Here is a 23,385-nt window from a genome sequence, read left to right as displayed (position 1 = left end):
TTAACATTTTTTTTTTTTGTTTGACAAGTACTGCCAAAAAATGTCATGATATATGCTTTTTAGAGCAGCATTTCTGAACTAAAAATGAACATTAGGTTATTCCCCGATCATAACATCATTGATTTTGAGCATCAAAGTCATACTAAAATATTTGAACATGCGTAATGCAAATTGCCATCGAGCAATGCCAATAACCTGTGTTTCCTGACTGCTTGCAACAATTCTGTTCTAAGTTAAAAGTATCTTGCCCTAATTCAAAAATAAGAACTGAAAACTGCTTTCCATAACTGACTTTGAATACTGCAGAAATGAAGGGCCTGATTTCGAGTTTGGTGGTTGGATTACTCCATCACAAATGTGCAGTACTTAATTTGAGCTGGCGGTTTCCGGTGCTTGGCACTAGCACTTAATTGCTGGCATCTGCACTTAATTGCTGGAACCTTCACTTATGACAGCTGCCACATGGTGGCCCTGTTTGTGCATTTTAAATATGAGCAGAAAAACAGTTGTTTGTTAATTCAAATTACATTAAAAACAACTAATACCTGCCACCCAAGCTATTCTTAAAGCTTTGAAAGCCTCAAACAGCCTGAACTGTCACACTTGTAACAGTGTTAGTAGTTGTGTAAGCACAGTGGCAATGCATGATGAAAACTGAGGTGGTCTCCTGACGAGGCCCCCAGCATTTTTTTCTTAACAAATTAAGCATTGCAAATGTGGCTGCTATCCCCACCTTATTATAGTGTATTATGTCCTATGGCACTTGTAATTATGTGGACAGGCCATTTGTCATTTTTGTGATGGAGTAATCATGCATCAAATTCTAAATCAGGCTATAAGTTAATCATTATTTATTAACCAGAATATATTTCACTCAATGTAGAAAGCATTGGAACAGCATTTTAGATTATTGAAACCAATCTTTAAACTGTTATGTTTATATTAATCGTGGCCTTTATAGAATGAAGAACACAAAACATACCATTTTTGTCAAACTGATATCTTTCTTTTATTAAATACCTTAATGTATGTTTTTTTGTTTGTAATATTATCGGCACATATCTGTATAGGATTTACCTAAATTAATGATTGCTTTTGCCCAAACTAGTGACATGTTAACCAAAACGAGTGTATAAGTGTTATGGAAAGTGTCCAGAGGTAAAAACGAGTTTAGAGGAAGGGAGATTCCAAGAGACAGTGAGTAAGAGAAAAGGGAAGATAGAGAGGAGTGAAAGGAAAGACAGGTGTAACAGAAGGGCTGAGAGGGAGAGAAAGAGACAAACGTGCAGAGTGTTAGTGGGGGGGAAAATGAGGGGAAGACAAATAAACTGGGGAGAGGGATGAGACATACGGCAATAGACAAAGAGAGAAAAGTGTAATTGAAGGAGAGCAAAAGACTGAGAAAAAGAGCAGGGTAGAAAGAGAAGACAGAGGGGGATTTGTGAAAGAGAGGAAGGAGATTAGAGAAGTGAAGAGAGAAGGAGGGAAAGGCAAAAGGGGGAGGAAGAGGAGGGCAGTAGAAGGAGAGACAAAAGGAGAAGCAAGACAGAGAAAAGAGGAAGAGAGAGAAGACATTTGATTAGAGTGAGGTAGAATTAGAATATGGCATGGAGGGATCTAAGGGTAACCCTTATGGAGGGAAACTGTCTTGCTGTCGCAAAGCAATTGCAGATGTTGTCTCAATCAGGGAGTAGTTATGTATTTTTATTTTATTGGCTAATCCTATGCTTCAGATTGGAAAAAAAGATGAATAACCATATATTCATTGATTCTCGTTATCTCTTCTCTTTGAATGGAATTGTGTTGCATCTAGAACTCATATTAAAAAAGCTTACTTTTCTGTAATAATGTGAAATTCACGCTGCATCCTCAAAATCCTTAATAGTTCCTCAGTCATATAAAACTACTTACCGTTTTTGATTACATTGTAAAATAAAACATTAATCTTTCGCTTAGGTTCACCGTGAAATTTGGAGAATCTGTAATATTGTGTGTACAACAAACTGAATGTCAACACTGACGTCCTATGTGGAATTTCCATCTGGTGTGTCCAATCACCTTTTACATTATCAGTGGTTGATTCTGCCCGAAACATCCAACTGTGGCTAATATTTCAATAATCTTCATATACTTAAATTGCAAAGGAACAAACCCTGAAAACCATTTTGGAACATTTGAGGAATGCTAATTTAAATTTTGCAAATAATGTAAATTCAGTTTAAAGTCCAAGTCAGTCAAGAAAATAATTCTACATATTAAATATTTTGATTAATAATCTCATTTGATGTGAACCCAAGAATTGTGGCATGTAATATTGTGTCTTAGAAAATTAAGTGACATTTTCAGACCTACAAAGTTAAATTCTTGATAGATTCTGAAAAACAGACTAGGGAGTCAAATGAATTTATTTATCATTACCACGACTTGGCTCTAATAGGAACTATCCCACAGTGATGTAATAGTTATAAAATGTGAATATACACATGGCATCATTCAAGAAACAGACACAAACCATGTTGAATTCAACAGGCAAAAGTATACACTTATATTACTCCCTTTAGGAACATATTGTGCATTATTCTGATTTCTGGTAAACACCAAAATCATGTTTTGATTTTGTCTGGGTTACTTTATTGTAAACATACTTGACAGAATATTACATTCATCAAAAGGGAAAAGATCTAGATCATATGATTGCTTTTTAATGGCAAATGTGTTTTTCCAGTACATGAAGTAAAAAAACATTTCCGAAATCAAATTTAACCAGATTATTTCAATAGGCCCAATAGTCTGGAAACAGAAACAAGAATGCAATATGTAAAAATGTATTATTTTAGTACAGAATTAAAGTAATCTATTTGGAACATTTGACTAAAATGTGAATGTACGGCCAAAGTTGTTGTTAAAAAAATGCTTTGACATGAGTACTGAGGCCCAGTATTTGAAAAGAAGCGCAAAATTCAATATGTGCACTTATAAATATGCAATAACTAAAATACATACATACAGACAGGTTTGTGCATCACATAAATGGAACACATATTAGATTATTCAAAAAGAAAATGCAATTCATACAATAATATGTGTAGCCATATTGTTTTTGGTGCACGTTGGTCTGAAAGAACCACTGTTAGAATGGAGAATCTGGTCATGTGGGGAAGGTATGCACTTTTTGTTTTCACAACTGGAAGCCATGGATGCATTCCATTGCATTGATTAGTATGGACATAATTTATTCCATCTGCATAAAAAAAACTTTAAAAATACAAGGACTGGGTTTTGTTCAACCCCACGTTCCCCAAAAATAAATAGATATTTAAGGTACGGTAGAAAAAACGTGAATGAAGGAGAGACCCTTATAAAACCGGTATTTGGCCCTGGACTAAAAATGCAGAGAACAAGAATCAACTTGCAGTAATTAAGCAGAAGCCTTAAAGATAACATAATACGAGGGAATCAACTAAAGAAATATGGATTAAATATATTTGATTACTATAATGTATATAATAAATATGTTTTGTAAGGGCAGTCCTCCAACACCAGAATCCAATTTTTGATATGTACTGGGATCATAATATTATCTTCTGTTCTGTTTGTGATACAGATGGGAGTCATGTTAATCTGTACATAAGAATTATCCATTTAGGACATGGAAGATACCTTCCCCCCAAAAAAAGTTATTAGGATAAAACAAAATGAATTTCAAGTTGCAGAATCTGCTTCATTTTTTAGTTGGATGCTAGGGAGGTAGAGCAAACAGCAAAATCCCCGCTAGTGGGGGTAATTTAACAGACTAGGATTTCTTAAATGAATGATTCAGTGTGGTACATAGAGATTGGTTGAAAGCTGGTTCATATCCATTTAATACACTGGTCCAATGGAAAAAGCTTCCTAAGCAACTTTGTATCATTAACATTTCAAAGGAACATGTGTCTAGAATGTCATATTATTAAACATTCAGCTAAATTATTAGGGCTTTCTGTTTCAGCGTAATGTGTGAAAATTTGTATTGAATGTAACCAAAGCGTTAGAACCATGAATGCCCTCACTAGTAGTCAATGGTTGTGTATGATGATGTCAGTGACCTAGAAGCGTACCAAACAGAAAAGGGGGTAGTGAGAAGATACACTGGGTTTGCAAGCAACTACGTCATTAAATGGATCTGTACCCATGTGTTGAGTCAGTATAGCAGTGGTTGAATGCCTACCAGTTTTAGCGTACATTTACCCAAAGGGGATTATTGATGGTTCTACATTTACCATGAGATTAGTCACATTAAATAACCTGAGCATATGAATGAAGAAAAATATTTTTCTTATTGCACTTCACATATCTGTGGAATCAAACAGTGACCATGCTGTATATGGAAGGTTATATGGAAAAGTGTATCTGCTTTGGTGAACAAAATATTCAGAGTTGAATAAAATAAAAGTGGTTGCTTCCTCTAAGTCAATCACACTAACTAGTGTGTTTATGTTAAGAAACAAAGAGATGTTGCATGCGATTTGAGGATGCACCAAACCTTCCATTTTTAGTAAAGGGGTCTTCAACACCTTGGGGGCGCTATTAGGTTAGTCCGTGTCTCTAGATCCTAAACAGGCCTTACCACACATTCACTTTGATCTCAACTGTAACAAATCAGCATTGTAATGGCAAGGACTTTTAGCTGCAAAAAGAGACATTCCCCAACACTGGAAAGATCCCGCACCTCCAACACTCGGGAATGGAAAAGAGGCCTGGATTCCTGCATGAGCTTGGAGAGGCCAACATACCAGGAGAGGTTGTTTCTCCAGTTGTATTACAAGATATAACCTGACCAAAGCAATTACTGATTCTTCCCCCGCAGGATCCTATATCATAGAGGATGGTGAAGGATGTGGGTGCACAGCGTCTGTTGTTTCAGCGTGATGGAGGAACAAATCTTAAACCTATAAATGTGAATGCATAGTGCAGATGGCGTGGATATTACACTTCTATTCATCACTTACCATTGGTTATTGATGATATTCTGTATGTTAGTTTGATGATGCGGATTATGTCATGCCTTAGGAGTTAGGTTTTCTGGTATAAACTCAATAAAAAGTGAAATCAAAAAAGAAAGGCAATGAGTAAGTTTCACAGTTCACTTTGAGACTGATTTAGATGTAGGTCCCGTTCTCTCCATGCCACTGGACTCAAGTCAGCCTGGCAGATGAGGGGCGAAACCCCGAACCAGGTCCCAGGATGCTTGTTTCTGATCCAGGGATCACCTGCCCTGGCAGTTAGGGCTGGACTGTTCACATAGGGAGTAGTGTCAAGACTGATTTGCATATGGCTGGGTTTGAACTGGAATGGCATGGGGAGTTCTTTTTGATTTGTCACCCCGAGTGGGACGGGTATGCCCAGATATGGGTCCCGTGCTCTCCGTGCCACTGGAGTCAAGCTAGCCTGGCTGATGAGGGGTGAAACCCTGTAACTGGTCCCAGAATGCTTGTTTCCGGTCCAGGAAGGGCCTAGCCTAGCCTGGCAGTTGGGCTGGACTGTTCCCATAGGGAGCAGGGTCAAGACTGATTTGCATATGGCTGGGTTTACACTTGAATGGCTTTGGGAGCAAAAAAACCACAATGGATTTAGGCCCAGATCTCTTTACTGGGGTGAATGTTTGACATTGTTCAACATTCTGTCCATCAAGTATTCTTCTTGCATGAATAGTAACTACGCAGATGAATCCTGTGCAACACCTTTCTGTTAACAATGTATTTTGTGTTCAGGAAAACCTACATCACAGCACATCCCCATGAATTCGAAGTTGTGTCCCATCCAAAATTTTTTCCTTTGCCAGGATTTGAGTGATCCGTAAACAATGGCTTCATTTTTGCAGAGTTGTGATTGTACACCGCCCTTCTTACTTCTAATTGCCCAGTTTCTCATTTTAGCACAATATTATTGAAAACCTTTTAGAACAAGGGATGAAACCACAAAATAAATTAAATTTTAATTATATATGTAATTGGTTAATATTTTTCTACTGCTGAAAATTAGTCAGTTATTGATGGACTAAAGATTTAAAGAACTTTATTTACATTATTGTTGACGTGTTTAATCTGTGTTGAGGTATGCTGCCCCCGCAATGCACTGCTGATGACGTCACATATTACATGACTCATGACATGGTCAGTGACATCACTGATGACATCACTGATGACATCTCAAATGACATCACTGATGACATCACTGACATCACTGATGACATTATCCTGTGACTGTGTGTTTCTGTAAAGTTTAAATATGTGTAGTATATATAAGCCAAGGTGTATTAAAGAATGAGTGGGTGTATAAGTGTCTGAATGGATGATTTAGTAGGTGCGTGACTGACTCTATAAGTGAGTGATTAAACGTATCTTACTGAATGCATAGGTTAGTGACTAACCTGTGTGAATGTCTGTATCAGTCTGTCTGTTGGTGTGTGAGCGGCTGCATGGGTTTCTGAATAGCTACATGAGTGTCTATATGGGTTATTGATTGGTTGTCTGAGTATCTGTATGGGTGCCTGAGTGTTTGTGTGGGTGGGGTGTGTGTGAATGTGCATAGATGTGTGAGTGGGTTCTTCATTGGGTGCATGGTTTCAAGAGTGCATCTGTGATGGACTGTATGGGTGGGTGAGTGTGTGTATGGGTGTGTTGGTGAGTGAATGGATGTCTCAGTGGTACATGTGTGAGTAACTGCATATGTAAAAGGCAGTATATGTGTGTGTTGGAGTATATAAATGACTATAAGTGAGAGTGTGTGATTGTGAGAGTGGCTGTATGGATGAGTGTGTGCTTGTATCAGTGATTGTATAAGAGCATAAGAATGTGCTAGTATCTGTATGAGTAAGTGAGGTGGTGTGTGTATAACTGTATAGGTGAGTAAATGGGAGTGTGATTAATTCTTTGCATGACTGACTAGGTGTGTGAGTAACTCTATGGATGAGTGGTGGTGTGTGAGTGTCTATATGGGTGTATGAGTGCATTTGATAGTCCTGTACTGAGTGACCATAAGCATGAGTGACTGTATGGGTGAGTGAATGGATGTGTGTGTAGACCTAAGAATCAATGAGTGGGTATGTAGTTATTGGTGTTGGAGTGTCTATGGTTTTGAGAATGGCAGTCTGTAATTTAGAGTGGGTGTATCAAAGGTTATATTAGGGTGTGAGAAGACGCATCAAATTATCACATGGATGATGTCATCAGTGATGTCATTTGAGATGTCATCAGTGATGTAATATGTGACATCATCAGCAGTGCATTGCGGGGGCGCGAGTTATAATTAGCTGAACTAACTATAATGGAGGAATTTCTATGGTTTTGTACAAGAGAAATGTTCAACTAACTATAACGTCCCTAAAGCCTATGTTTTTTTCAGTGAAATTTACAAGGTTTTTTAAATACAAATTTCTAACTATAACGTGCCTGAAACCTATGGGTTTTTCAGTGAATTTCAAAGGTTTTTTAAATGCTAATTTCTAACTATAACATGCCTGAAACCTATGGTTTTTTAAATGCTAATTTCTAACTATGCCTACAGAGGTAGGACATGTGAAGAAAGAGGAACAAACGCACAGAAAGAAGCAAAAGAAATGCAGAAAGAAGCAACAGAAGTCCTCAAAGACGAAGAAAAGTGCAGAAAGAAGCAAGACATGTGCAGAAAGAACCAAAAAGAGGCCTTGTTGCACAATCATCCTGTACCCTCAACTTTTTTCTGACGGGTACTGGTGGTAACTGACTCTGACTAACCAGGCCTAGAGCCAGTGCTATGCTAAAAGACACTTAGAATACAGTGAAAACACCTACATACACTAGGGAACACTATGATTTGGGGTACCCCTGTGATTAGCATGACCTCCTCTGTAAGGTCCTAGTACATAATAGGGCAGGGGGATTAAAACTACCTCTAAGTCAGAGGTGCAGAAAGATGCTTCTTTGAGCAGTATTCATGTTTGCAGACTGGTGGAGAAAGGGTTCTGGGTGTCCGACCAGCGCTTAGGAATTCCACTGCATAGGACTTACAGGAGGTTCCAGGAGGGATCCTTGGCCCCCAACCGCCCTCAGGACTAAATTGGACTTCATCCCCCATCCCGTAGTCTGCCACAAGACTCGTTTGCAGAGTGGTGGAGAAAGGGGGCTATGGCCTTCGAAGACGTCTTAGCAATCCCACTATGTGGGACTTACTGGAGGTAACAAGAGGGGTAGTTGCCCCCAAGGACGTCCATGGGGACAGCGTCCCCTCCCATTACCTCCAGTCAGTCCCACACAGCAGCATTGGTAAGTACTCATACCAGGCCACACTCACTTTGCCCACCACTCTACAAATGTGCTCCCTGGCACGCTCTTGGATGGGGATTGAAGTCCCCTTCACTGTTGGGGGTCCTTTAGGGGCCAACTAGCCTACCCTTTACCTCCAGTAAGCCCCACACAGTGGGATTGGTGAGAGGTAGACAAACGCCATGCCCCCTTTCTCCACCACTCTGCAAACGCGCCCCCTGGCGCATTGTTAGTTGGGGAATTAATTCCCCTTGAATACTGAGGGTCCCTGGGGGCCAACTAACCCACTTGGTACCTCCAATATGTGCCACAGAGCTGTGGTGCAGAGAGGTGGTCTGAGGCCATGCCCCTTTTTACACCACTCTGCAACACAGGTCTGTGGCGCTTACTGGAGGTACCTGGTGGGCTAGTTTGCCCCCTGGAAACCTTAAGATTCAAGGGGACTTGATCCCCCAACTTATAACGTGCCAGGGGGCGTCATTGCACACTTGTCATATCAGACCCCACCCCCTCCCTGCACCACTGTGCAAACGCGCCCCCTGGTGCATTATAAGTTGGGGGATCAAGTCCCCTTGAATCTTAAGGTTCCCTGGGGGCCAATTAGTCCACCAGGTACCTCCAGTAAGCGCCACAGACCTGCGTTGCAGAGTGGTGTACAAAGGGGCATGGCCTCAGACCACCTCTGTGCAGTGCAGCTCTGTGGCACTTACTGGAGGTACCTGGTGGGCTAGTTGGCCTCCAGGGGCCCTCAGTATTCAAGGGGACTACATTTGCCACCATAGAACGAGCCACAGAGCTCAATTGCAGAGAGGTGGACACAGACCACGCCCCCTTTCTCCACCACTCTACAAACGCACCTCCTGGCACATTCTAAGTTGGGGGATTAAGTCCCCTTGAATCCTAAGGGTCCCTGGGGCCAAGTAGCCCACCAGGTACCTCCAGTAAGCTCCACAGAGCTGGGTTGAAGAGTGGTGTAAAAAGGGTCATGGCCTCAGACCACCTCTCTGCAAAGCAGCTCTGTGGTGCAAACTGAAGGTACCTGGTGGGCTAGTTGGCACCCAGGGACCCTTAGGATTGAAGGGGACTTAATCCCCCAAGTTACAACCAGGGGGCCCATTTGCACACTTGCCATATCAGGCCCCACCCCCTCTCTGCACCATAGTGCAAACGCGCCCCCTGGCACATTGTAGGTTGGGGGATGAAGTCCCTTTGAATCCTAAGGGTCCCTGGGGGCCAACTAGCCCACCAAGTACCTTCAGTAAGCGCCACAGAGCTGCGTTTCAGAGTGGTGTAAAAAGGGGTGTGGCCTCAGACCACCGCTCTGCAACGCAGCTCTGTGGTGCAAAATTAAGGTACCTGGTGGGCTAGTTGGCCCCCAGGGACCCTCAGGATTGTAGGGGAATTAATTCCCCAACTTACAACGTGCCAGGGGGTACATTTGCTGAGTGCTGCAGGGAGGGGGCGGGGCCTCTAGCGCGATGCCGGCTTTTAAAAAAAAAAAAAAGTAGGAGGGGGGCTGTGTGGCCACCCTTTTTTTTACAATATTTGTGGCCCTGGGGACCCCATCCCCCAGGGCCTGATACGTTTTGTATTTTGTTTTTTAAATAAAACACGGGAAGGGGGCCGCGCATGGTCACAGAACTGAAAAGAAAAGCGTGCAGGTGTTCATTCTGCGGAGCTGCACTGTCCCATAAGGGGGGCAAGACCATGGCCTATGCCCCAGCATGCGCCCACCCTAATCCACGTACCTTCTCTGATTTGTACAGCAGAGTTTAGCACTCCCCCGGTGAATGCGGACACTTCACCTCTCTCTCCCATCGAAGATGCTCCTCTTTGAACCATCATTTTTACAACCTTCAAAATGAACCTCGTAGGTAGGTGCTAAGTCGAGCATGAACAGCAAAACAAGCCACCAGCTAGGATAGTTGCCGCCGTTTTAACTCCATCCTTGCCTGCAACAAGATGGGAACCATCTGACGCCAGGCATAAACTGTAACACTTTCATGCCTCATGAGGGGGGGCCACTGTCGTATTATGTGTACGCACATTGAGTTTGAAAACTGCCCAGCGTTTAATAAGTGAAACATGACATTTTTAGCCCCCATGTTCTCACTGGGAAAAGAGCCAGTGGCGTGTATCTGATTAACCTTTCTGATCCTCGGCTACATGCGTTAACATTTAGCCGCTCGTTCCACAGCAGGCCAGCTGAGCCCTGCACTGCAGCTGCCTGCACTGTGCGCGCACTGCTGTGTGAGCCCCTCCCACGACTTTTCAAACATAGGATTTTGCTCCATCTGAGCATTGAGTGCCAAACTCGTGCCCGTCTCTGGCGCAGCTGCCAACATCGTTCTGCGCTGCTGGCTCAGGGTGCTTTTATTCTCACTATGTGAACCTCCTGTATTCCGTGATGCGTTTGCATGCCTGATTTTGATTGGATTTTCAAAGGAATTTGGTGTATATTTCACACGAGTTCTGGTTGCTAGCCAAACATTTGTATAAGTAGCACTGTGACGCGAGAGAGGGCCGAGACTACGGAAAGACGAGTACTTCATGTACATAATACATTTACCCCAGAATGCCTCTCGGTGACAACAGCGGAAGTAACACAAAACAATTTGCGTATTCCTACAAATGCGATAAGTGTAAATATTTCAGAATATTCATGGACACCGCCGAGAAGAGAAATGCTTTAACTTCTAGACAAGGAGACGGTCTCTTGTTTGCACTGCACTTAGCATTTATGTTCTTGTTACAACTAGAACACGAGATGGGAAATTATGAGGTGCTGCTGATCAGGTTATATTGAGACATCCATAACTCCTGAATCGACCTAGCAAGCTTTTGGCCGCCACTAAGCACCGAGCTGCTCCTTAACCACCTGGCCCTCATTCTTTAAAAACTTTTATTGGCAGGATTCACAAATCCTCCTCGAATTCTGCGTTTAAAAAAAAAGTAATGCTTTTTTAGGCCCTGAGCAGGCCTAGGGGGTCAGGGTGTTTCTACCCTGCCCCCTTTTCCTGTTTTTTGTGGGGATTTTTCCTGATTTCTTGTGACTTGGCTCTACGGAGTCACAAGATGGCTGCCAACACTTCCTGGTTTGGAGTGTTGGCAGCCAATCAGAGTGAAGCTCGTGCTCGGGAGGGGTCGCGACTCCACCGCGTCCCTAGATATCGAAACTTTTTCTTTTGCAAATTTCCCAGGAACTACTGAACGGATTTACACCATTTAAAAAAAAGGTCTCTTTCTGAACCAAGCTCTACCTTTTTGCCAAATTTGGTGTAATTCCGTCCAGCAGTTCGGGCTGTAGCCGTGTCTAAAGTTTCCTATGGAAATTAACATGGAGAAAACACATTTTGGGACCCCCCTTTTTCTCGGCCCCTGCTTGGCGAATCATCCCGAAACTTTTAAGACAGGAGCTGACCGGAGCGGGCCACTAGTTTTGAAAATTTCGCGAAGATTAATCAACCAGCGCCAAAGTTATTGGGAAAAGAAAAAACACGTTTCCTATGGAAACTAGGTCCTAACTATAACTACCTACTGGCAACTGCCAATAGGTAATATATATATATATATATATATATATATATATATATATATATATATATATATATATATATATATATATATATATAAATATATATATATATAAGTTTTAGATTTGGTGTATATTTCTTACAACTAAAAATAACAGCACATTCTTATTTCGTAATAATTGTGTTTCACTATTTCCTAAACTTGAAATATTTGCAAATTATGTGATCAAGGCCTCTGGGAGGCTGAAACGCGTCATGCAGGCAGTGAGGTGAACAAAATAAAACAATTTACTCACTCGCAATTTGGGTCGGCTCTCGTCTGTTCCTGCTTTCCTTCAAGATTGTTGATGAGCAGGAGTACTCCAGGCGAATTCTCCGTCATATATATATATATATATATATATATATATATATATATATATATATATATATATACACCCAATGCTGATCTCCATAAAAATCAGCGGGACACTTGCTCCGGGTAAAACAACGGATTTATTGAGCACAAAATCAGCGCTGTCCTTTCAGTCCGTGAAACGCTTGGGCAGACGCGTTTCTGGCCGGAAATGGCCGTCATCAGTGCCGGTTTCGCAGGTGAGTTCGTGTTTCTGGGACTCAAAGACCACTCCTTATGAAATGGTCTCTCGGCTCCTCCTCCATAGGCAGGTGTGTTAAGTGCGCTTAAGGCTCCAGGCACAGTGCATGATGGTTCATGCAGTCTTTCGTAGTTCCTCATTGCAGTGAAGAGGAACTCCCAGCAACAATCATGCTACCAAATACATGGCATCGGACTGCACACCATCATGGAATTCCCGGATATGATAGTCCCGCTCACACCGTTGTTTATACCCTTATCAGGCAGCTCAATGCTGCCTCCTCTCTCCCCTTGCGAAAATAATCACCCATTGGTAATGTCTCTGCTCGGGGGGGCACCGCGATGTACCCAACGTACTCCAACCAGCGTTTGCTAATGTTCGCGGGGCTCCAGAACGAGAGGGCGTGTCCCAATGCCGGTATTAGCAAAACCGGCTAACTATACACCCAATGCTGATCTCCATGAAAATCAGCGGGACACTTGCTCCGGGTAAAACAACGGATTTATTGAGCACAAAATCAGCGCTGTCCTTTCAGTCCGTGAAACGCTTGGGCAGACGCGTTTCTGGCCGGAAATGGCCGTCATCAGTGCCGGTTTCACAGGTGAGTTCGTGTTTCTGGGACTCAAAGACCACTCCTTATGAAATGGTCTCTCGGCTCCTCCTCCAGAGGCAGGTGTGTTAAGTGCGCTTAAGGCTCCAGGCACAGTGCATGATGGTTCATGCAGTCTTTCGTAGTTCCTCATTGCAGTGAAGAGGAACTCCCAGCAACAATCATGCTACCAAATACATGGCATCGGACTGCACACCATCATGGAATTCCCGGATATGATAGTCCCGCTCACACCGTTGTTTATACCCTTATCAGGCAGCTCAATGCTGCCTCCTCTCTCCCCTTGCGAAAATAATCACCCATTGGTAATGTCTCTGCTCTGGGGGGGCACCGCGATGTACCCAACGTACTCCAACCAGCGTTTGCTAATGTTCGCGGGGCTCCAGAACGAGAGGGCGTGTCCCAATGCCGGTATTAGCAAAACCGGCTAACTATACACCCAATGCTGATCTCCATGAAAATCAGCGGGACACTTGCTCCGGGTAAAACAACGGATTTATTGAGCACAAAATCAGCGCTGTCCTTTCAGTCCGTGAAACGCTTGGGCAGACGCGTTTCTGGCCGGAAATGGCCGTCATCAGTGCCGGTTTCACAGGTGAGTTCGTGTTTCTGGGACTCAAAGACCACTCCTTATGAAATGGTCTCTCGGCTCCTCCTCCATAGGCAGGTGTGTTAAGTGCGCTTAAGGCTCCAGGCACAGTGCATGATGGTTCATGCAGTCTTTCGTAGTTCCTCATTGCAGTGAAGAGGAACTCCCAGCAACAATCATGCTACCAAATACATGGCATCGGACTGCACACCATCATGGAATTCCCGGATATGATAGTCCCGCTCACACCGTTGTTTATACCCTTATCAGGCAGCTCAATGCTGCCTCCTCTCTCCCCTTGCGAAAATAATCACCCATTGGTAATGTCTCTGCTCGGGGGGGCACCGCGATGTACCCAACGTACTCCAACCAGCGTTTGCTAATGTTCGCGGGGCTCCAGAACGAGAGGGCGTGTCCCAATGCCGGTATTAGCAAAACCGGCTAACTATACACCCAATGCTGATCTCCATGAAAATCAGCGGGACACTTGCTCCGGGTAAAACAACGGATTTATTGAGCACAAAATCAGCGCTGTCCTTTCAGTCCGTGAAACGCTTGGGCAGACGCGTTTCTGGCCGGAAATGGCCGTCATCAGTGCCGGTTTCACAGGTGAGTTCGTGTTTCTGGGACTCAAAGACCACTCCTTATGAAATGGTCTCTCGGCTCCTCCTCCAGAGGCAGGTGTGTTAAGTGCGCTTAAGGCTCCAGGCACAGTGCATGATGGTTCATGCAGTCTTTCGTAGTTCCTCATTGCAGTGAAGAGGAACTCCCAGCAACAATCATGCTACCAAATACATGGCATCGGACTGCACACCATCATGGAATTCCCGGATATGATAGTCCCACTCACACCGTTGTTTATACCCTTATCAGGCAGCTCAATGCTGCCTCCTCTCTCCCCTTGCGAAAATAATCACCCATTGGTAATGTCTCTGCTCGGGGGGGCACCGCGATGTACCCAACGTACTCCAACCAGCGTTTGCTAATGTTCGCGGGGCTCCAGAACGAGAGGGCGTGTCCCAATGCCGGTATTAGCAAAACCGGCTAACTATACACCCAATGCTGATCTCCATGAAAATCAGCGGGACACTTGCTCCGGGTAAAACAACGGATTTATTGAGCACAAAATCAGCGCTGTCCTTTCAGTCCGTGAAACGCTTGGGCAGACGCGTTTCTGGCCGGAAATGGCCGTCATCAGTGCCGGTTTCACAGGTGAGTTCGTGTTTCTGGGACTCAAAGACCACTCCTTATGAAATGGTCTCTCGGCTCCTCCTCCAGAGGCAGGTGTGTTAAGTGCGCTTAAGGCTCCAGGCACAGTGCATGATGGTTCATGCCGTCTTTCGTAGTTCCTCATTGCAGTGAAGAGGAACTCCCAGCAACAATCATGCTACCAAATACATGGCATCGGACTGCACACCATCATGGAATTCCCGGATATGATAGTCCCGCTCACACCGTTGTTTATACCCTTATCAGGCAGCTCAATGCTGCCTCCTCTCTCCCCTTGCGAAAATAATCACCCATTGGTAATGTCTCTGCTCGGGGGGGCACCGCGATGTACCCAACGTACTCCAACCAGCGTTTGCTAATGTTCGCGGGGCTCCAGAACGAGAGGGCGTGTCCCAATGCCGGTATTAGCAAAACCGGCTAACTATACACCCAATGCTGATCTCCATGAAAATCAGCGGGACACTTGCTCCGGGTAAAACAACGGATTTATTGAGCACAAAATCAGCGCTGTCCTTTCAGTCCGTGAAACGCTTGGGCAGACGCGTTTCTGGCCGGAAATGGCCGTCATCAGTGCCGGTTTCACAGGTGAGTTCGTGTTTCTGGGACTCAAAGACCACTCCTTATGAAATGGTCTCTCGGCTCCTCCTCCATAGGCAGGTGTGTTAAGTGCGCTTAAGGCTCCAGGCACAGTGCATGATGGTTCATGCAGTCTTTCGTAGTTCCTCATTGCAGTGAAGAGGAACTCCCAGCAACAATCATGCTACCAAATACATGGCATCGGACTGCACACCATCATGGAATTCCCGGATATGATAGTCCCGCTCACACCGTTGTTTATACCCTTATCAGGCAGCTCAATGCTGCCTCCTCTCTCCCCTTGCGAAAATAATCACCCATTGGTAATGTCTCTGCTCGGGGGGGCACCGCGATGTACCCAACGTACTCCAACCAGCGTTTGCTAATGTTCGCGGGGCTCCAGAACGAGAGGGCGTGTCCCAATGCCGGTATTAGCAAAACCGGCTAACTATACACCCAATGCTGATCTCCATGAAAATCAGCGGGACACTTGCTCCGGGTAAAACAACGGATTTATTGAGCACAAAATCAGCGCTGTCCTTTCAGTCCGTGAAACGCTTGGGCAGACGCGTTTCTGGCCGGAAATGGCCGTCATCAGTGCCGGTTTCACAGGTGAGTTCGTGTTTCTGGGACTCAAAGACCACTCCTTATGAAATGGTCTCTCGGCTCCTCCTCCATAGGCAGGTGTGTTAAGTGCGCTTAAGGCTCCAGGCACAGTGCATGATGGTTCATGCAGTCTTTCGTAGTTCCTCATTGCAGTGAAGAGGAACTCCCAGCAACAATCATGCTACCAAATACATGGCATCGGACTGCACACCATCATGGAATTCCCGGATATGATAGTCCCACTCACACCGTTGTTTATACCCTTATCAGGCAGCTCAATGCTGCCTCCTCTCTCCCCTTGCGAAAATAATCACCCATTGGTAATGTCTCTGCTCGGGGGGGCACCGCGATGTACCCAACGTACTCCAACCAGCGTTTGCTAATGTTCGCGGGGCTCCAGAACGAGAGGGCGTGTCCCAATGCCGGTATTAGCAAAACCGGCTAACTATACACCCAATGCTGATCTCCATGAAAATCAGCGTGACACTTGCTCCGGGTAAAACATATATATATATATATATATAAATAAATATATATATATAAGTTTTAGATTTGGTGTATATTTCTTACAACTAAAAATAACAGCACATTCTTATTTGGTAATAATTGTGTTTCACTATTTCCTAAACTTGAAATATTTGCAAATTATCTATTTTTTCTTCCTAGGCCAAATATGTCATCTGTGCCATTCCTCCAGCACTTGGACTGAGAATCCACTTTGAGCCTGAACTACCCCCACTAAGAAATCAGTTAATCAACCGGGTTCCCATGGGATCTGTTATCAAGTGCATGGTGTATTACAATGAACCTTTCTGGAGGAAAAAGGGTATGAATCATAAATGGTTTTGACATGTGGTATATCCTTTATTAAATGCTTTCCATAAATATTGTTTAGGGTATTCTCCAATGAATTAGAATATAAATGTGAATGAGTGGTGTTCACTAAACAAAGGAATTTGTTTTGTTTAGGACTGTTTTAACCTCTCTGCCATTTGGAAAACTTAGGTGTGCATATTCCGCCCCTTGTACTGTAAAAGTCCTCCTGGCATCTTTTATTTAATTCTGTTCATTACTGTACATCAGTGTTAATACCATCTTCTGCACATCAGTTCTTACTTTCTCTAATTTTGCCTTGTGTACAGAATTTCCCGGATTACTTTTGTTGTCCAAACTTTGTTGTTTTTTGTGTGTGCTCCTAGGCCCTCATTACTAGTGTCCTATAAAATCTGATTGGTCCGGTTATAAGAGTTACGGTGCTCATTAGAATTTAAAGTTTTTGTTTTGTTGGCTGCCACAGCAGCTTAATATTTTGTGTAAAAGAGTAGGAGAATACATGTGTAAGGCCATGCTTAAAACACCAATCCCCACCTGTTAATTCCCCACCCATTAAATTATGAGGACCCCCGGGAATGGTAATTCCAGGACGGGGGATTACGACGAGTCTTTCCAGGCATCTTGTAATACAGTCCTTAGTATGGTGCACTGGGTGTCATTTCCAATCAAATTGTCCTCCACCTACATTCTATGGGTCATATTATCAAGAACGGGCTATAGACTATATTTGCAAAAGCAACCTCCCACACGACCTATATTTCTTCAACATTGGCTTGTAAAGTGCTCAAACATGGGGCTCCAATAATATTGATCTCCACACAACAACATAAGTTTACTATTATTTCATATTTTCTTGGGAGGGGGGGCTCCAGCAGTTTGTGTTCTTTATTAGTTTATTCTGGCTGTCATAGCAGGAAAGCTTTTTTGTTTTTTGTCTTTTGTCTTCTGGGATATGGGCCACGAAAGGGACGTGCAGGGGGGTGTTGTTACTGTGTCTGAGCATTGACCAGCATCGGGGGGGCATCGGGCCTCTACGCTCCCAGAGGCCTCTCGAAATTCCAGATATGATGCCCGGGAGGTGTCTTGAGCCTGTTGTAAGTATGTGCAATAGACATACCATATGTCCTTAGGTCGTGAGGTTGGGAGCTGACACGTGGCGTATATGTCAGTCTGCAGACTGCAGTAGGACATGCTGCGTATCCATGCTGCTTTAGTAGGACAATGTTTGGCACCCCAGTGTATCGCTATTTCCCTTTTTGCTAGCATCAATGCTATGGCTACAAATCTACGGTAACATGGTTTAATATGGTTGACCAACCCTAAAGGCCTAGCCTCGGAGAGCGAATGAGAGGTGCTGCAATTATTTTTGCTATCGTTTGAAATACCTCTACCCAGTATGTCATGATTTGTGGACATGACCAGGTAATGTGAGCAAAATCGGCATCCAGCACTCCACACTTAGGGCAACCTGATGATTTGGTAAGATCAAATTTAGCTAATTGATGTGGGGTAATGTAGATCCTGTGAACAAACTTAAAATGAAGGAGTTTATGTCTATGATTAGGGGAAACTTTCTGCATTTGATCAAGACAGAAAGTCTATTCTTTATCTGTCAATAAGTGCCCCAAGTCTTCTTCCCAGCGTTATCTGACCCCCCTGTCACGGACCTGTCTGAGTGCCAAACAAGCCTTGTATAGTTTAGTAACCAAGTGCATTCCTTCCTTATCAGAGATAAGCAGAGTGAGTGGGAAGATAACTGCCGGCGGGGATGGGAAGGAGGTGACCACTGAACGAAGTGTACCCAGCATTCTGGTGGCTATAAAGTTATCCATATATGTCACCTCAGGGTGTGTAGACATTTCCGTCAATGTGCGTGCCCGACCCTCCGGGAATAGGGAGCCAAGGGCGTCCAAGCCCAGTTTAGCGAGGGTGTCTTGTACCACCTTTTCGGAGGTCAGCGGGAGGAACAGGTTATTGGGTAGGGGAATGGCCAGAGAGTAGAGAGGGCCATCACCCAACATGTTGTTCGCATAAGGTATACGAGCATCTGGGTGGAACCAGTGATGAGCGAATGGTGCCTGTGCCACTAAGAAATAGAGTTGGAGATCAGGAACTGCGAGTCTGCCTCGGTTGTATGGGAGTGTCAGAGTATGTATACAAAGAGTATGCAGTTCCTAACAAGGTAAAGAGCAAAGACACATTCTAACTGTAAAACAACCACCAGTCAAAAGGCAGGACAATGAACTCCTTGTTGGAAAAAGGCCCTCACACACCTGACAAGAAGGTGTCTTGCTTCATCATCGGGCCTGCTCCTACTCGGGCCGGCGCTGCAATGCCCGATCAGGCGCCCGTGATGGGGCCTACTTAACGGAGATCTTTATTCCGTAGCCGTCAGGTGGAGTATGAGTGAGGGTCTTAGTGTAGGTGAATGTGAGAGTGTGTAGTGAAGTTAAAATAGGGAAAAATATTCCAATCAAAATAATTTTAATGAGTTTGGTTCTTCCCCTAATTAAAATGAAAAAGAATCGCGTATGGTCACCCTATGTTGTGATGTTATACGCTAAAATGTGGGGTCAACATGTTTCTTGCCCTATTATCAATTTGATGGCAATTCCTCAGAACCTAATACAACGACTACCTACACATTTTCTGGTGGTGGACACCCAACACATGTAGTGAAAAGTGACCACCCTTACAGCACCCTAAAAAATGTGGGGGTACCTCTGGTGTCAATAAAGTTAATCAAGTGTAACCCTTAATATTTTATGTTCCGGGCCATAACAGTACCAGTCGCCGTCAACACTGAATTCTAGTGTCGGTTCTGTTGTAGAGACAAAAAGTTGATCCTACCCCGGCAGCGCAACCGGTCCAAACGGTCTGGTCAGAGTCTCCCAGGAGACTCTTGGTCTGCGTCCCACCCATATCAGTCGTATAAGTAATCCCCGCAATTGACTGAAGAAAGCGTTGGCAAGTGGGATGGGTATAGTACTGAATAAAAGTAGGAATCTGGGCAGCATTTTCATTTTGATAACAGCCATACGACTGGCCATAGACAGGGGCAATTGGATCCATCTCTCAACCTGTGTAGTAAGCTGTTTAGTTGCAGGTCCATAATTTAAACGTGTAACCTGCTCTTTATCTCCATGCAGGTGCACACCACGGTACTTAGTGGTGTCACCTGCCTTCTCAGGGGAAGCTCGGTCTCATCCTCCGAGGCTAAATCCCGGATAGGAAACAGTTCTGATTTGTCCCAGTTTATCATCAGTTCGGACATGGCCCCATAGTGGCCAATCTCCTCTATGAGGGGTTGCAAGTTGTCGTTGGGATGTCATATAAAAAGCAAAATGTAGTCTGCATACATGGACATTAACAAAGGTCCTGAGGGAAATTGCAGGCCTCAAAAGATGTGCTTTCCTTCATGTGGCAAACCAACTGGTCCAAGGCTAATATAAAGAGCAATGGGGATAGCGGACACCCCTGTCGTGTCCCGCGTGTAATCGGAGATGACCGAGAGCCATTTACTCGAAGCCGAGCAGATGGAGACGAGTAAAGCAATGCAATCAAGGCAATAAAATTGCCTGGGATGCCCAATTTGTGCAGCGTGGCAGTGAGGAAAGGACATTCGAGAGAATCAAAGGCCTTCTCTGCATCCAATAGGACCACTGCTACAGGAGTAGTAGGTTCAATGCGATTTATGACAGAGAAGACAGTTCTTAAGTTTAGGGCTGTAGACCTATGCGGGATAAAACCCGATTGCACTGGGGAAATGATTTGTTCTAATACCAACGACAGCCTAGAGGATAACATTTTGGCAAGGATTTTGTTGTCAATATTTATTAGGGAGATGGAACGATAGGATGAGCAGTTAGTGGGTTCCTTACCCAGCTTTACTAGCAAGGAGATGGCCGCCTCTCTCAAGGAAGGGGGGAGTTTGTCAACTTTCAGGGCCTCCGCATAAACCTCCAGGAGCTGTAGTGCTAGGCTCTTTTGAAGGTCTTATAGAAAATTCCCGATAGCCCATCGAGCCCCGGTGCTTTAGAGCCTGCCAGGGCATCTATACCAAGTGTAATTTCCTCAACAGTGAAAGGGTCTGCCAGAAATTCTGCTTGCCCTGTAGTAAGCCAAACCATTGCAACCTCCTCCAAATACGCTAAATCCTCGGGAAGAGTGGTGGAGTAGAGGGATCGATAATATGCGACTAGTTCCGCTAATATGTCAGTGTCTTCTGTAGCCAAGGTGTCATCCGCACGCACTGCTATGTGTCCAGAGCCCCTGGGGGGGTGCACCAAACATGCCAATGTTTTAACAGGGCGCTCTCCCTCCCCATACCTATGAACTGTATAAAATTTGCCAAACAATGATGCCTCCCTGCCAGCGTGTTCATTAAATTCCAAAAGGAGGGCACCACGTTTATTCTGGGTTCGTGGCTCAAGTGGTACAGCATCTAGTAACGCTATTTTAGCTTCGACTCTAGTGAGACTCCCACAAACTGATCGTAGGACACCCACCTGCTTGGATAAGATAACGCCCCAAATGCATGCATTAAAGATGTCCCATAGCGTTGAGTATTTAACCACCATACCCGTATTCAGGGTAAAACATTCAGTGATGGCTTCCTGCACCGCTGACCGGAACACCTCATCCAGCAACGCAGAAGCAGGAAACGACCATCTATGTTCCCACCCAGCTGAGTGTGGAATGTGTAAGTGAAGAAGCACTGGCGCATGATCCGACAATGTACGTGGCATCGTATTAATACCCTTGTTCCAATGACATTCCAGTGCGTCTGTTAATAGGTAATCTATGCATGTGTGTGGAATGCGGTGCAGAGTGAAAGGTGTATCGGGGGTCGTGGGATGGTGTATACGCCAGAGGTCACGCAGGCCCAGACAGTGTATGAGGTCCTTCATCATTCTAAGGGAGTGTGCTTTGGTGGTAGCGAGTGGATTAGAGGAATCACGGGTATGATGAAGCCAATGATTCAAATCCCCCCCAAGGAATATTGTGTCGTGGTGATAACGATTTAGCAGGGCATGACGGCCTTCAAAGAAACCAGGGTCGTCCACGTTAAGCGCGTATATATTATGGAAAAGCACCACCTTGCCTAATAGCGTGCCCAGTACCAATAGATACCTCTCATGCACATCTGTTATGGTCTCTTTATGTGTAAATGGGAGGGAGTGATGAATAACAAGACAGACCCCTCGGGAGTAGGTACTATAACTCGCAAAGAATCTATGAGATCCCCAGGAGGACGCGAAGGAGGGGTTCCCTGTAGGGGGAGGTTAGTTTCCTGTAAAAATGCTATTTTTACATTATGTCTCTGGAGGTACGCCAACACTAGCTTACATTTTCTTGGATTATTGAGCCCCGTACGTTCCAAGTGATGAGATTAACATCAACCGCGGGAGCTACGGCCGTACCCAGAGATAGTGAAGTTTGTACCTGCCTAGCCAGTATAAATAATACCAGGCTTGAGTAACAGAGGATTGGGACCTACAAGGGGGCATACATAAGGGGGGACACAAAAAATACCAATGCATTGAATCAAGAGACAACACACTAAACAGACATCTCAAAACCACCCACCTCCCACATTGGGAGCATTGTCTCTCCACATTCAACTCGAAAAGAGGTGAAAAAGAAAAAACCCCAATAAAATTTGGATCAGAGTCATCCTAGGTAGGCGGGCAATGCCTCGGATGTCCAATGCCCATACATAAACTACATAACATTAGTAATGTAGAGAAATCGAAACAGTAGAACATTTTCTAAGCATATAAACTGCCATCAGTATAAAGTCTTATAACAAAAGCGGTTATAGCAAAAGTGCACTCACGGGTAAACAAATTAAACAAAGTAATCTTCTCATAAAAAAATGCTGAAATTATAGTGTGCACCCTGTGGGGGGCTCTGTCAGCTTCCTAATACGAAAGTAGACAATGTCAGCCCGATAAGGATTGAAAGGACAATGATTCATTGATTATTTGTTCTGAGATTGTCATAATTGTATATATAAAGCATTCTGATTACTATACAAACACTTTGGATTAAGTGATATTAGTAGTGCACCTTGAGTTCCTGGATACTTATCCGGGCTGACATTGTCTACATCAGTATAAAGTCGACATTTTATAAATATAGGCAACTTAGTCGATAAAACAAGTGCTGGAAACAAGATTCTAAATCCTCAGTCCGCAGTGAAGAGGATTGCGCTGGGCTCCTGCGAGCCGCTCCTTGACGTTGCTTGCAAAAGGCCAAGGTGTTGGTAGAATTTTCAAAGAAGCGGGGTTTACCTATCACTCTCAATTTTGCTGGGTAGAGCATAGAATATTTGAGACCCAGTGTACGAAGTCGTGACTTGGCTTCCAAGAATTTCTGTTGGGCCTCCTGGACCGATATAGTATGATCAGGGTAAAAGGAAAGCACAGTCCCCTGGTACTGAACGGGGGAGTTCTCCCGGGCCAGGAGGAGTACTGTATCATGGTCCCTGTAGTTGAGCAGGCGTGCTATAATGGAGCGTGGGGGG

The 23,385-nt window shown here is 44.2% G+C and overlaps 1 protein-coding gene across 1 annotated transcript in view; it reads left to right on the top strand.

The window, feature by feature from the left end:
• The window catches only part of LOC146805680 (amine oxidase [flavin-containing]-like), a 291,428-nt gene that overhangs the window by 206,088 nt on the left and 61,955 nt on the right, over nt 1-23,385 (top strand). The window contains exon 8 of the mRNA XM_085622954.1: nt 16,689-16,848. Coding sequence (XP_085479080.1) covers nt 16,689-16,848 — 160 coding nt within the window. The remainder of the gene's footprint in view (nt 1-16,688; nt 16,849-23,385) is intronic.

Source organism: Triturus cristatus, chromosome 8 (genome assembly GCF_964204655.1).
Source record: "Triturus cristatus chromosome 8, aTriCri1.1, whole genome shotgun sequence".
Lineage (NCBI taxonomy): Eukaryota > Metazoa > Chordata > Amphibia > Caudata > Salamandridae > Triturus > Triturus cristatus.
Note: the sequence above shows the minus strand (reverse complement) of the source record. Positions and strands in the feature narration are given on the sequence as shown.